Source organism: Rhea pennata, chromosome 28 (assembly GCF_028389875.1).
Source record: "Rhea pennata isolate bPtePen1 chromosome 28, bPtePen1.pri, whole genome shotgun sequence".
In the NCBI taxonomy this organism is placed as follows: domain Eukaryota; kingdom Metazoa; phylum Chordata; class Aves; order Rheiformes; family Rheidae; genus Rhea; species Rhea pennata.
In genome coordinates this window covers 2447344-2462375 of record NC_084690.1, presented here as the reverse complement: position 1 = coordinate 2462375, position 15032 = coordinate 2447344, and the positions used below count along the sequence as shown (strand labels likewise).

At 43.6% G+C, this 15032-nt stretch overlaps 1 protein-coding gene across 2 annotated transcripts in view; it reads left to right on the top strand.

The window, feature by feature from the left end:
- Positions 1–14521, top strand: part of DPYSL2 (dihydropyrimidinase like 2) — a 55928-nt gene extending 41407 nt beyond the window's left edge. For both annotated transcript variants that reach the window (XM_062597026.1, XM_062597027.1), the window contains exons 8-14: positions 848–968; positions 4500–4656; positions 4811–4952; positions 5687–5857; positions 9051–9230; positions 10698–10863; positions 11664–14521. In XM_062597026.1, the coding sequence (XP_062453010.1) occupies positions 848–968; positions 4500–4656; positions 4811–4952; positions 5687–5857; positions 9051–9230; positions 10698–10863; positions 11664–11755 (1029 nt within the window). In that variant the 3' untranslated portion in view covers positions 11756–14521. The remainder of the gene's footprint in view (positions 1–847; positions 969–4499; positions 4657–4810; positions 4953–5686; positions 5858–9050; positions 9231–10697; positions 10864–11663) is intronic.
- Positions 14522–15032: the final 511 nt, after the last annotated feature.

The window sequence follows — 15032 nt, the reverse complement described above, 5'->3', positions numbered from 1 at the left end:
GAAGTACTGAGCATGTTCCAGTCCCACCAGAGTCCATGGGAGGTGCTGGTGGCCTCTTGCTTTTGGGAACCAGCCAGCTGATTGATTGCTCTGTGTTCCAGTTTCCTCTGTTGTTCACTTGGAAAATGTCTATGTTATTGCAGACTCAATTCTCCATAGTGCTAGACAAAAATAAGCATTGCTCAGTTGTAAAATTTGTCATCTCTCCTGATTTGATTAGGATATGTGATCTGTAAAAGTCATGTACAATGATTACATTTATGCTAAAACTGTTTATAAAGTAACCTCTCAGTCTTGCTGAGCATATCTCTCTATACACGCAAGAAAAAGTAACTGATGTATGGGGTGGTTCACACTCCATCAGATTCCGGGCCAGATGTTGTAGTGGAGGGTACAATTTAGAAGACTTGTTTGCAAACGTGGCTTACCAGAATATGTGGCTACAGCAGCTCTCTTCCACGTGGGCTGAACATGAATATGAATAGTTTTGCTGAGTCAACATTTAGTTGCTTATTTTTGACTAGATTGAAGAAGGAGCTTAATCATACTGACCTTGAGTACCTGGAGTGTTATTTTTAGGACTTAGGGTCTGCAGAGAAACGCGGAAGCGGCCTGGGAGGAAAGGTAGTAATGAGAGAGGACTCAGCTTGATGCCATTTTATTTTTCCTGATTATACTGTACCCTCTTCTGGCTCAGAATCGGAGTGGTGGAAAGTGTCCCATCTCAGTTCTGCACACCCGGCACACCCTGTTTTCCCCTGAAAGCGGACGGCCTGACCATCTGAAGGTGAATGGGATATGCTAATATACAGGGATATTCCAAATTGCTGCTGATTTTGTTTTTCAGGTGGAGGCAGAAGCTGTGAACCGGGCAATAACCATCGCCAACCAAACCAACTGCCCCCTCTATATCACCAAGGTAATGAGCAAAAGTGCTGCGGATGTCATTGCTCAAGCCAGGAAAAAGGGTAAGTTATTACTCTTGGATGAAAGCACCCTATTAGCTCATGCAGTTCAACGGTTTGCCAACATAAGCTTGATTCCTACAGGAGAGGTTTCTCTTTTGCAGTGCTGTTGTCCAGGCACTTTTTAAAAAGGTCTAAAGCAACCTCTTCTGTCTCTTCTCCCACAGACAAAGTATTCACTGGTCGTATCTGTGCCAGGAGCCATTTCTCCTTTCCAGCCTAGAGGCTCTGTCTTCACACTCAACCTATTGCACTGAGCCATATGCCTGTAGGTTATCTCACAGCAATTCCATGCTATCTTCACTTCATGAATCCTCTTAAAATTTGCACACTGTGTCCTCCTTCCAGCCTCTGTGACCTTGCCTTGGTGCTCTCCGCTGAACTGCTTCCCAGGGTCAGAAGTGATTCTAAAGGTCCTGATGGAAGGCTCTGATTTACGGGCCTTGTTGGATTTTGTTGGAGTAGCTACAGGGATTATCAATTCCAGCTATCTGCTGTGCTCCTTGCTCATCAAGCAGACACTCCTCATGTGCTGTAACTTGCAGCCGGACATCCTAACAGGAGCTGAGATCAACAGTCTGAGTTAGGCTGTGAATCGCAGTTGTTTCTGATAGCTCTGCCCGAGAAGGCTGCAGGAAGCAGGACACAGTCCTGCCTTGGACGCTGCTGCCCTATGTCTCCCCTCTCTAAGTGAGAGGAGCTGCACTACTGTGAATGATGTAGTGGTTTCTTCCAAGTCCTGACCTCAATGTCTTGCCCCCAAGGAACAAGAGTTGCAAAGCATAGTGAGTGCCTATCTCCCTCCTTTATTCTGTGACCAAACCCTTAATTCCTATTTAAAGCAACTCTGTGTGGATGAGTAAGCAGGAGGGATAATTTCCCCCCTCCTTTGCTCAGGGTTGGATTTAATTTTATGCAGTTTAAATAAGCCTGAATGGATATACAAATGACATCAGTTTCCATCTGGGTGTTTGGTGCTAGAAGAGCTAATTTCCTACTGCAGCAAACAGATTTGTATTTGTGTATTAGCTTACGAGTATTTTGATCCCATGATTCCTGTTAAATGAGTTCAGAGTTGGTAAGGAGAACTGATTTCCAAGACATCTCTTTCTGTTCATGGTGTGGAAAGCAGCTCAAGCTGATTGGGATAAACCCTCTGCTCCTAGCTCCATTAGTGGACCTCATGGGTATCAGAGAGATCGTGTTGAAGTGAGAAGATGTGGTGATGTGCCAAAGTGGCTTCATATTGCAGCACCCCAAAAAACAACTTAATATGCCTGTGCAACTCAATCCTTTAAGCCAGGGAAGCATCCTTCCCTTTTCCGTAAAAGGAGTGGGGACAGAGGCACTAAAGAGGTGCAACCTCAACAAAAGGCCTCCTTCCTGTGCTCACTGTCCCCTGTGACCGCTGGATGACAAGTGGCAGGGGACTTGCGGATGAGGGACTATGCACTTGCGTTGCAAAAGCCATAAAACACAGTCTAACTTGGCTGGATGTCGGCCTGCCCTTGAAAGGTGCAGCATTGTCCCAGATGAACGATCCACAAGTCACTTTATTTAACTTTCTTAGCAAACTAGCAGTTTACTAGTTTGCCACAATTTTCAATCAGATTTCATTTTTTCCTTATAAGGAGAATTTGGGGTATAAGTGGCACACCATTCTCTCTTCCTTTATTTAAATAATTCAATTTAAGTGCTGTTTAGTTACTCAGTTGGGTAACCTAAGAGGGCCACACACACTACCCTTGCCCTCCCAAGCAACAGAGGAAACATAACTGAAGACTGTCCAAAGCAAAAAACAAAACTGGATTGATTTGCTAAATGGAAAAAAACCGAACGTTATTTAAAGCCAGATGTTCCCAGTGGCATTTGTATGGAGGAGATTCCCCGCAGACTCTGTCGCTGGCAGATCTGGGAACTTAAAACATCGTTCCCTGCAGAACAATCCTCCCAATGTATCAGCCCACAACAGGCCTCCCATTAATAGCCAGCGTGCGTTTTGCCTTATTCTGATTCTCTAACCCTATTTGTGGCAAGTGATGTCAGACGGACTCTTTCCCTGCTGCTGGCTCCCCTCTGATAAAGGCTGTTCCTACGCACTGAAACAGGACAGCGTGGTCCTGCAAGCAGCATGAGGCCAGTTAGTTCATTATTCTGCCTTGGCTAATCCAGTCTTTCCCAACTAGCTTGAGAGGCTGTAGACTTACCGCTTCTTTGAACAAACTGGTGAAAGATCATACTTTTGTGTTCGGACCAGTTTTCGCATGGCTCTTGCCAGTCTTTTCAAATTCAAGTATTTAGTATTAGTATTTTAACCACTCACATCTTTTGCAGGCAGGTGCAAATACGTGAAGTGTCTAGGCCCAGAAGCCAGGTGGACAGGCACTTTGCAGAGATTTCAGGAAGGTTTCATTTGGTGAGCAGACCTGTGGGGCTACCAGCTCCCACAACTTCTGAAGTCGCAGTATCGTGTGTCTGCTTGGTGTGCAGATGTTGCTGGTGCATTCCAGCATGCAAAGTATCATGGCCTTAAAGACCGTCTGTTCCTTCATGTGGTTCCAAAAATGCTAATAAAGAGGAAGGATGCTCTGATGGTTACTGCACTGGACAGTGAGTCAGAAGGTCTATTTTTATTTCCTAGTTCTGCCACAGATTTGCCATGTACCCTTGGGGGAATCACTGGGTTTTCCTGAGCCACATTTGTGAACTAGAAACACTGATACTTCCCCTCAGTGGTGTGCTTTCTCTTTAGGCAGTAACTTTCCTGACACAAGCTCTTTTAGCAGGTCTTCTTACATTGCCTACTCCAGTACGACCAGCCTTGTTAGCGCTATAATACATACACATTTATAAAAATATTTCAGGCGCTATTCATCTTCTTCCTTCTTTTTCTTTAATACTCCTTCTGATTGAGCCAGACTGGATTTCCTCACTCTCTTACTATCCCCCCTTGGCCTCTTCAGTAAGGTTCCTGGCCCAGAATACAATGAATCTTTGCTGTAACCCTTTCAAGCACAATTAACCAATGCTGACCTCAGCAATTTTGCAAAGGCGATGTGTACATTTTGCTGCTCTAAACTCTTTATCAGTAACAGTATCTTTACTACTAACTCAGGTATTTAGAGGTTTGGATATTTATTCTGGAAGACTGCTTTTTGGAAAATGCTTATGTTTCTTTAGAAATCTCAAGATAAGCGTATACAATTAAGAGCCTGCTTGTGAAAACATATGCCATTAGTAATGTAACACAGTTTCAGAGGAGCACTGAGCAGGCCAGGAGTTTAGTAATACCTCATCATCTTGTTACTTAGGCCAGTGAATTTAATCCAATGTTGGGTCTGCAATCGCGTACTTAAGAGGAAGCCCCAAGAAACCCTGTAGGCATTTCAGCGCTGTGCTGTGCAGTGCTGGCCTAAGTTATCCGAGGAAAAAACTTCATCCTTTTTTAGAAGGATGCTTTGTACTTGGAAGCCAGGCTGGAGATGCGTGTTGTTTGGAACTCACAGCAGGTTTGCCTGTATTTCTGTCCTATAGGCACTGTGGTATATGGAGAGCCCATCACAGCCAGCCTGGGTACTGATGGATCTCATTACTGGAGTAAGAACTGGGCTAAGGCAGCAGCTTTTGTCACTTCCCCACCGCTGAGTCCTGATCCAACCACTCCTGATTTTCTCAACTCACTGCTGTCCTGGTGAGTAGAGCTCTGTTTGTTCATACAACATGTGCTTTGTCATGAGACCAGGGGGCAATAGAAATAATAGCTGTTGCTGCCTGCTAGCAAAAGACTATTTTACCTTGAGTGGTAAACCTGTGATGATAAAATACCTATCACTGTCTTTTTTAAGTGGGGACCTCCAAGTTACTGGCAGTGCCCACTGTACCTTCAACACTGCTCAGAAAGCTGTCGGAAAGGACAACTTTACCCTGATCCCTGAAGGAACCAATGGGACTGAAGAGAGGATGTCCATCATCTGGGATAAGGCTGTGGTATGTCACACGGGTCGCTGACTGATTGTATTGTGGCTGGAGCAGAAGCCCTTGCACTGTATACCAGCCTTGGGGTTGGTTTAAATTCTGTCACCATTCCAGCCATGATTCTGCAGTCTGGAAAATCCAGCCTACACAGCATTTGATAACTGCTCATCTAGTGACGTTTTTGTACCTCTGTGCCAGTAACAGAATAGCAATTGAATGGAGAGCATTGCCTGACAGGTCTGGATCTTCTCTTCCTTTGTCATGGCTAATTTCTGACCTAAAAGTGCCAGTCTACAAGGAGCAGTTGAAAATCTGTTCATGTGTGTTCTATTATCTCTTTTTTCACCCGTAAAATGCTGCTAAGGCACTGATCAAAAAGCAGTTTCCACATTCCTTCATTAAGATTTGCAAGATAGTAGGGCAGTGTGGCCAAGTGGATAGAGTAATGAAAGGTGGCTTGGGCTGTGTCCCTTGTGTACCTTCTGTGCCAGAGCTGGGTGGGTGGGTGAGCAAAACAAGTTCCTTTCCTTTCTGTGCCTTAGGCTGTAAGCAGACATTCACAGTTGGAAGACCTGCAGGAGTGTGTTGTGATCTCCCCTAAGTGCTTGTTACGGCCCCTTTGCCTGAGGTTCTTGCCCCTGCAGAGATCCCTGAGAATCTGTTTTTGATGAATGTGCTGTCAGCCCCTTGCTTTTCAGCATAGTCACCACCTGGCTAATGCAGTGACTCTCTTTGTCTTTCCCCAGGTGACCGGCAAGATGGATGAGAACCAGTTTGTTGCTGTGACCAGCACAAATGCAGCTAAAATCTTTAACCTTTACCCAAGGAAGGGCCGTATTGCAGTGGGCTCTGATGCTGATCTGGTTATCTGGGATCCTGATAGTGTCAAGACAATCTCTGCTAAGACTCATAACATAGTAAGAATAATTTCTGTTGTGTGAGCTCTGCTGCTTATCTCCTTCTCTCTTTCCTCAATGCCAGACTGCGCTGAGAAGTGTAGCTCATGACAGCTCAGGACTTTGTTTCCTCCATACCCCAGGCCCCCCCCGGTTTTACATCCAGTACAGCTCAGTTGTGTGAACAGAAGGAAAAACCACTGAACACACAAATCTGAACGAGTACTGTGAGATTCCCCTCAGAGCAAAGGAATGGTCTGCTGAGTGTTGGACACATGGATCTAAGCTCATGGAAAGATCTGTAAATCTCTTAAAATACCAACAGGCTTTTTACCACAATATGTCATTTATGACCTGGCTCACTTGTGGTGGGAATGTGAAATGGGCCTTTTCTAGTTGTGGTCAGTGAAGCATGTCAGCTCAGGGACACCTTAGCTGGAGCTTTCGTTCAGATCAATGAGGCTGATGGGATTTACACCACATACTGCTCTGGCCCTGCAATTGTTGCAGGCCTGTAGCAGTGTTCAGGCTTTACTAGTCTTGCCTCTTGTCTCTGCTGACAGGATTAGTCGTGCTGGTCCAGAAGTTGGTGGGTATCCATGAGGAGGGAGAGGACTAGAGAAATACTGTTTTCAAGCACCATGAGCTGAATGAATCCATAGGGGCTTGTGTATGGAGTCTCATTTATACATGATTTTACTGATAATCATCTCCATGCTTGTTGGTGCAGAGAGACACAAGACAGCTTCCAAACTACCGTTTCTTTAGCGGCTTTGTGGTGGCACTGTTTGCTTGTGGCCCACAGCGGTGTCCCAGATCTTACACCTAGCTCTTACAGTGAAAAAGTTGTTCCACCTTGTATGAAACTGCAGAATGATCCCAGTGCTAAGGACTGGTTGGAGTCTCCCTGTGACCATCTCACACTGTCTCAGAGAAAGCAACCACTGTTTGCATTTGTTGACAACTTGTTTCACTGCTGGCGATGAACCTATGGAATGTTTCCTTGGAAAAAAACCTCCTTGTTCTTTTTTTTCCATGAATGGTTTCATTCACTCTGAAGGAGCAAAATTTTCTTCCACACTTGGATCCCTGGGCACATTCACAAAGAAACGTTTTGAAAGGTTGGTTTTCTTCCCTGTGACCTAACTCTGTGACAGAATTGGTCACAGATGGCCTGGATTCATTGTGCCTGTGTTTAGGCTCCTAACAGAGGGACCTAGGCTCAAAGGTCTAGTCATCTTAATCATTTTAGAGGTGATTTCAGACTCATCATACCTCTGATCAGGAGAGGCTTGACTTGCTTGGGCTTCCATGGAGATACTGCTATTCGGTGCCAAGTTTAGTGGTTTGAATCTAGGTTTGTGGTTATAGGAGCTGAATAGCTCAAAGGGCTGGAAGTAGCTTGCTGACTTGAATATTTGAAAGTCATTGCCGTTTAATGACTGTTTTCTTTCGGAAATGCATTGGACTCTTTACATTTCCTAACAAAAAATTCAAAGACCTTATCTTTTGTGGATATGCTCCAGTACAGTCATGACTGACTCTATACTGTCACCGGATTTTGCTGTAGATCTTCTGGAGAAGGTTGAAGGAGAACCAGATTTACCTTGGAACAAGCATTCAGAAATGCTTTATAGGCTAAGTACTGTAGAGTCTTACATCACGTTGGAGGTCTCAGCACTCAATCAGCAATTGCTGAAGGCTGCATCTTTAAGATCAAACACGGCGCCAAGACTACGGAGGATGAAGAACCTGTGCTCTCTTTTCTGGTGGTGGTTCGGAACTTGAAGAACTGTCCAAGAAATAGCAGCGTTTTTGTAACAGCATCAGAAGCACCCACAAACTCTCACTGGAGATCAGGTGCCTCCCATGCGCAAACTGAAAACACAGAGACAATACCTGCCACCAAATTCTTCCAGAAAGGCTTATAATAATGAAGTAGATGGAAGGAAGAGGGTGGATGGAATATGTTTCTGTTCTGAGTGTTCCATAGATAAACCAGAGGGCAATGTGGCTTCTTTGTATGAAGTCCAGCTCTAATCCTCTTCCCCTCTCTAATTACATCACCTGTTATACCTAGCATTGCACCTGCTGGCTTATTTTTTAATATCTCACATTGCGTATGTGCCTTGTGATAGAGAAGTTGCTAGGAGTGAAGAACATGGAGCCGTCTTTAAAGTCAAGGCATCCTAGTTTAGTCAAATACAAAACAAAAGCCCCTTTGAAACTCCGGGAGTGATTGCTGCGACACAACGAGAGGTAGTGATTATGTGGCATCAGATGATTGCTACATTTTTAAATGCTAGAGCAACATATGGACATTTTCCAAGAACTCACACTGCTGTTGCCACTGTCTGGCAAGGAAATATTAGGAGCTAGAGGGGGAGATCGTGTTGTTCTTGGAACCAGGCTAGTCCATGAGTTTCTAACCAAGCCTCCTCCTTTGCCACCACAACTTTTTTCGTCTTGGACCCTGTTTGCTCTCAGTTTAACTGCCTTTCCAGCTAATTGTAAATCTACAGTCAAGCCTACCCATACTTACAACACACTTCAAGATCAAACTCCATCATTAGCTCAGTAAAAAAGACCTGGATTTGTCCTGGATATGGTCCCTAGACTAACAGTCCCCAAATAATATGGTTGTAGTGCATCTTGTGCCACAGTGCTTCATGGGTGGGACGTTTGCCAATGGTTCTTTTAAAACTTCCCTTTTTTCAATGGTGTAATGTTTCAAATCCGATTAATGGAGGATGAGCAATCCCATTAAGATAAAATAAGATTGTCCTGCTCCCTGACCTGTTAACCAAAATACTGGTATGAAATACAGTTTTTAATAATTATCACTATTTTTAATTTGAAACTAAGAGTAAACTTGTAATTTATAGTACATAGGAGCTAGGGAGCTAGGTGCTTAAATCCATTTGAACAGCTGGGCTTTGAGGTGTTCTCTCTTGGAATGGTATGTCCTCTTTATGAATCTTCTCTCAGTAGGAGTTCTGCATGAGTAAATCCTCAGAAAATTTATTGATAATCAATAAAGACAAGTGTTAATATTACATCACAGTAGGTACAATTCAGACAAATGCTATTGGATTTGTTTCTATCTAGCCTCAAAACTTGGGGAATTAGCATGACTGGTAATTGCTAATTAAAATACAGCAGGCTTTGTTGGGATGAACATGTTTGTGTCACACTATCTTTTTGTTTGTCCTAGTCTGTGGAGTACAATATCTTTGAAGGCATGGAGTGCCGTGGGTCTCCTCTGGTGGTTATCAGCCAGGGGAAGATAGTGCTGGAGGATGGGAATCTCCATGTAACTGAGGGCTCTGGACGGTATATCCCCAGGAAACCGTTTCCTGACTTTGTTTACAAGCGCATCAAAGCAAGGAGCAGGGTGAGTATAGATGACAGATGCACATTTATTCTCTCACTGGAACTCCTGAGTTAGAGTGGGTGGAAAACAGATGCTATCCCCTGGCTTGCTGAGTGCAAACACTGCTGTAACAGAAAATGTTCCCTGGATAAGAGCCATATTTATCTCATTCCTCATTTATTTTTACTTTTCACTTAAGTCATTACAGGGATATGCTTGGCCTGGACTTGTCTTTTTGCTGCAAATTTTATTGCTGCTCTCTAATTCTTCCCTGTCTCAGAGTCAACTCGACACAGTGTGTATCTAGGAAGAACTGTCCAGTTTGGACATGAGTCAGTCTGCAAATAATCCTGCAGGGTTCTCCTATCCCAGGAATATTGAGTGAACTTAGTAACAGCATTTATATATTGAACCTTTCAGCAGCAATTCAGATTTCTAATTTATTGTTAGCGATGCATCATGCTGCTTTCCCTTCTGTCTTATGCATATGCAATCAGATGCTCTTGTCTGGTGACTAGTGAGTCACAGGCATAACCGACTGACGGTTGAAAAGTGTGAAAATTTCTATTTTTAAGAGGCTAAAATTCTTGGAAATGTGTTTTTGTAAAATTCAAAGCAGGAACTGCCTTCTGATGTACCTTCAGTTGGTAAAAACTGACACAGAAGATGATGCTGAACTCTCAATGATTTTTAGTTGCCAAGGATTTAAAAAGTTAATTTCCAAATGAAGTCATCAGATTTCTGAGAAGAAAGAAAATGTTTAGCTGTCTGAAATACTGCCCTCTGCTGGACAGACCTGGAGCTGCTTTAGTTCAGCCGATCACAGGTTGTCTACACATTCCTGGCAAATGTTTTGTTCCTCAATTGTTCATGTGAAGAAATTACAAATTATAAAAATTACAAACTGAAATAATTTGTCGTGTCAGAGAATAGAGCCATGGTTTCCACTGTGTTCCGATCTCCCACAGAAATGTGCGTTTGACCTGTAAATCCAATTGAGCAGTATCTCAGCTGGAATAATTGCATTTAACCCACTCTAAAGCTCTGGAGCTGGTGATACAAAGCTAGTCTGACTCCTGTTTATGCAGCCCTAGCTCTGTTTCAGTGTTATTGTGCTTTTTGGTCATAAATATTAAATTTCATTAGAGAGTTGTCACGAGTCTTTAAGAACAAGTACTTTGAGAACATTGAAAGAAAGAACTTGTGATGCAGGAGAAGCAGGTGCTGTTTTATCTAGACCTCTAACCAGCTAACAGCTAGCTGGATCCAGAATAGTCCAGAACGTGTTTCATTTTAGTCATACTGCTTAAAAGATCAGCTACTAGCCACATACGAGGATATGGAGGATATTTTATATGCCTTCAAGGCCTGATCCTAAAGATGAATCCTGAAATGTGTGGCCTTGGCTTAGCAACATCTGGTCAGCTGTCTAGGTCTGTTCTGAAGACTACTTTGATCCTGAAGTCTCCCTGCTTCTGTGTTTTGCAGCTGGCTGAGCTGCGGGGCGTGCCACGAGGTCTCTACGATGGGCCTGTCTGTGAAGTCTCAGTGACACCCAAGACCGTCACACCAGCGTCTTCGGCTAAGACATCTCCTGCCAAACAGCAGGCCCCTCCTGTGAGGAACCTGCACCAGTCTGGATTTAGCTTGTCTGGTACATACTTTTATAGGGCTAAATTATTTATTACTTGCTCTATGAATTCTCTTGAAATTGGAATGAGGCGAGAAAAGCTGTTAGATGTTTTTAGCTTCAAGATTATCCTTTTAAAAAAGAAGAGGAACAGTATAAGAGCTGTCACAAAGTCGCATTTATGTTGTGCCATGGCACAAATACTGAATATCCCACTGTATCCTTGGCTTGGTCCTTGGCGAGGCAGCTGAACAAAACAGTTTCCAACAAGTTCAGTGGAGCTTTGCCTGCAGAGACCAGCTATGGTTCTCTTATGCGACAGACAAGATTTCTGATCACACCATTTCAGTGCAATAAGATGTGGAACAACCTGGATAGGATCAGCAGCTACTGCTGCTAGAAGCATCTTTAGAAGAAAAGGACCAAGTGTTGTAAGGAAATATGCAGAGTGTGATAGGGCCAGAACTCAAAGTGCTCAAAGTGCATGAAGAAAACCATAAAAAGGAATTAAAAGCCCACTAACATGAAATCACTTAGCCAACTCCACAATGTATAAGGTTGGGTGGCTCAGTTGCTGGATGAGATAGTTAATAAAGAATGAGTTTCAGTACGATGGAAGCCAGTAAGGGCTTTTCCTTCCTAAAGATGATGCTTTTAATGCATTCTGTTGGAGCCCAATCTAAGAGGACTACTTGGGTTTCAGGATAGCCACGTTCTCCTGACCCCACTGGCCAAGTTCAGCCTGTGCGAGGCTGTCGTGTAACTGGCTTTGTCTCAAACTCTCCCTTGCATGGGGGACCTGACCTGACTTCTGTCTCCTCCAGGTGCACAGATCGACGACAACATCCCACGTCGCACGACTCAGCGCATCGTGGCACCACCTGGTGGACGTGCCAACATCACCAGCTTGGGCTAAGGACCGACCCCTTCTGTGCCCGCCTAGCGGACCAGGGGAGGGGACGGGGGCACCTGGAGACCCTTTACGATTCTTTTAGAGCCTGTGACAGTTACTGCGGGCAAGCAGTGAGGGGGAGGCTGAAGTAAGGCGCCACTTTCAGTCCCCTCAGATTCCCTCCTCATCTTCATTGACCCCTCTCACTTCCCCCTCAGCCCCTACACATTTAAAGAAATAAACCCTGTTTTTGACACCTCTGACATGGAAAAGTAAATGTAAAGAGGATGTTTGAGAGATGTGGCCTCTGTCCCATTAAGCATCTTTCTTTTAGTGAAGGAAGGATAAAGTGAATTTCCCGGGAGCTGCCTTTAAGACACACACAAAAAAAGGAATAAATAATAAATGTAAAAATTAGCTTTTTTGTTTTTCAATGTCAAGCAGAAGAGTAGTTCAAGGGTTTTAAACTGGATATTCTGTAGGGTTCTGTGTTCCAGCAGAATAGCTAGGAGACCATGGAGGGACACAAATCCTGACCTGTTTGTAACCATTCCCCTGCCACCGCTGTTGAGGTCACTGAGTAGCTGTCTGCTGCTGAGAGAGAGAAGCAGGACCCAGCACTAGGAATTGACAAAGCGCATCGCACCCCATCGCCGGGTGAGCTAGAATCATTGGGAGGTTTTTGTTTTGTTTGGGTTTTTTCATTTTTTTTTTCCTTATGGATTTTGCTGCAAACTAGGTCCTTGAGGAAACTTTTTTTTTTAGTGTGTGTGTGTGTGTGTGTGTGTGTGTGTTTAATATTTTTGTATCATTGTGTTTATGAAGCCTTATCTCAGAACTGGGGATTTCCCTGTTCTTCCCGGTCCTTCCCGAGCCTCGTTCAAGTTACAGACTCCCGTCACTGCCGCAGTTGCCCTGGTTCTTCAGATGTTCCTAGGTTGCATCATTCCAGCCAATGCTTCCCGCTTAGCTTCAGTAGGAGCTCGCGGAGCAGGTTCATAAGCTATGATCTTCACTTCAGTATACTAGGCCATGAGCCAGTGCAAAAAAGGTGCTGGTTACCAGCTGAGAAGCTAGGACAGAGTCTCTTGAGAAGCTTTTAGCAATTTGTTTGTCTTTCATTCCTGGAGGTGGAAATCTATAAGCAAGGGGCCATAGGCAATGAAAACATATTGCCTGAAAAATTTCTGTAGCAGCCACATTCTCCTTTCCAGCCATCAATGGGCAGTTATTTAAAACCTTGAGAGCTTATCTTTAGCTCCTGTGTAAAGGCTGGTCAGTGGAGTGCATGTGTGAGCATCTGCGACGATTCCAGTTAGAGACCAGATGCCCAGCTGTTGTAACTGGGAGGCTCAAAGCAGCTCGATGGGTCAACAGCAGCTGAGAATCTCTCTCACAGGGTGCAAATTTCTTCTACAGTTACTTGTTCCTTCAGGAATCTGCCTTTGTGCAAATAGCCGTAAGAAGCCTGTTCCCTGCCCTTCTCGGATGCTTGCTGCCTCCAATCTGAGAAAGCGGAGGCCTTGAGCGGTCCTTCAGGAGATTTAGCTGCCCCAGCTTCTGTGGCAGTCAGCAGGATCTGGGCATTTCAATCTCTTCTAGGATTGAAGGTCTTATATCCCTAGCATTGGAGGTTCATGTTTCAGGACATGGAGAATGAATCTGCACTGTTAGAGTCCACTTAAACTTAGCTGGAGGGCTCAGTGGTCCCAAGGCCTTGGACTGTCTCTTAGCACAGAGAGCTTTTTTACCCACCGTTAACACAGTGTTACCTCCACTGTCTGTATGCTCTGGCACTTACCTGCCTCTTCTTTTTTCTCTTCTATATGTACTTTGCCATGTACATTGACCTTGTTTTTCCGTATTTGTATTTTTTTTAATGGTGTTTACAGGTTCTTTTAAGGAAAAACTAGATACATGAAGGCTTTTAAGAAAGAAATACAAATTTGTTGTTATCAAGTGTAAGTGCTGGGATTTTCAAAGGATCTGGAAGCTAAGTAGGTACCCAAACCCACCGAACATTGGCCCCTAATTCCTTTAGGCCCTTTTGAACATAAAAGTTAAGAAAAAACATCACTATACTCATCTGTCCCTACGTTTTGGTTTAACTTTTGGGTCTTTTAGTTTTGCATAAAAGAGTTTGCACTTTGTTTGTTAAGTAATCTGTAAACATAATATATATTGCAGCTATTTTCATTTTTTTTCACCTGTACTTTGAAATCAATTTGAACGAGTTGGGGAGAAAAAAAAAAGAAAAATGCAAATCCGTTTCAATTCTACGAAACACTCGCGGCTCTTCAGTATTCACTTAAGTCTTCCTTTTTTTTCCTTCACTGACTCATGATGACTTTTTAGTTTTAATTTGTTCTTCAAAAGGAAAAAAAAATCACAAAAAAAGATTTTTGCAGGCTATGTAAGCATGTTTTTTCCTGTGAGAGCTCGTCCGCTTTGTGTCTGTTTAATGAATGTCATATGTAAATGCTTAAAGAAAAAAAAAGTCAATGACTTAATTAATTAATTAACCGCAGTGACTTGAAGCTCTAAAAATAAAAAAAAAAAAAAAGTAGGATTTAATACTAGCTGGATTTAACCCTTGGATTTGTGATTGTGAACCATGAGTGGAGGAGCTGTAAGTGCTAAAGCTGATCATGTGTGTAGACAAAAAGAAGTACTGATATTTGACCATTGTCTCAATGGCAAAAAAAAAAAAAGTCTTGTGTTTTATTCCTTAAGAACTCTGTGTTATATTACCATGGGAACTCCTAATAAAGACAAAATGTTGTTGTTTCACTAGGTTCGTCTGTGTCTCAAGGCAATGTGTGTTCTGTGTAACTGCATACCTTGGCTGGTGCCTTCAGCAGATAAAAATTGACTGGGCTCCGAGACCAGTGCTAGTGTAGGCTGCTGATAATCATGGCTACGACTCAGATACCCAGTAGCAGAGCTGCAGGTGAGGCTCTAGCGAGCGCAAGGAGTGAGCGATGGTCGGCAGCGTGATTTCCGCTGGAGAAGAGGGAGAGCAAGCTTCCTCCTCAAGGCGGTTGTCTAGGGCAGTATCTGGCAAAGCAGAGACGTTTGTCTGAAAACTCCTCGTTCCGCGTTATGTGGTTAAGTAGGGATTGGTGGTGAAAGGTGAGCAAAAGAAGCTAAAATAACTGGCATAGTCTTCAGCTCTCCGATGTGTTGGACCTTCATAAGAGAGATGAGGGGAGGAGAGACAAAGTACAGCCTTAAATAGAAACCACACGCAGATAACAGAGAGCATTCGAGCTGGCTGGACACGTTCCAGTGAAACTTTTAG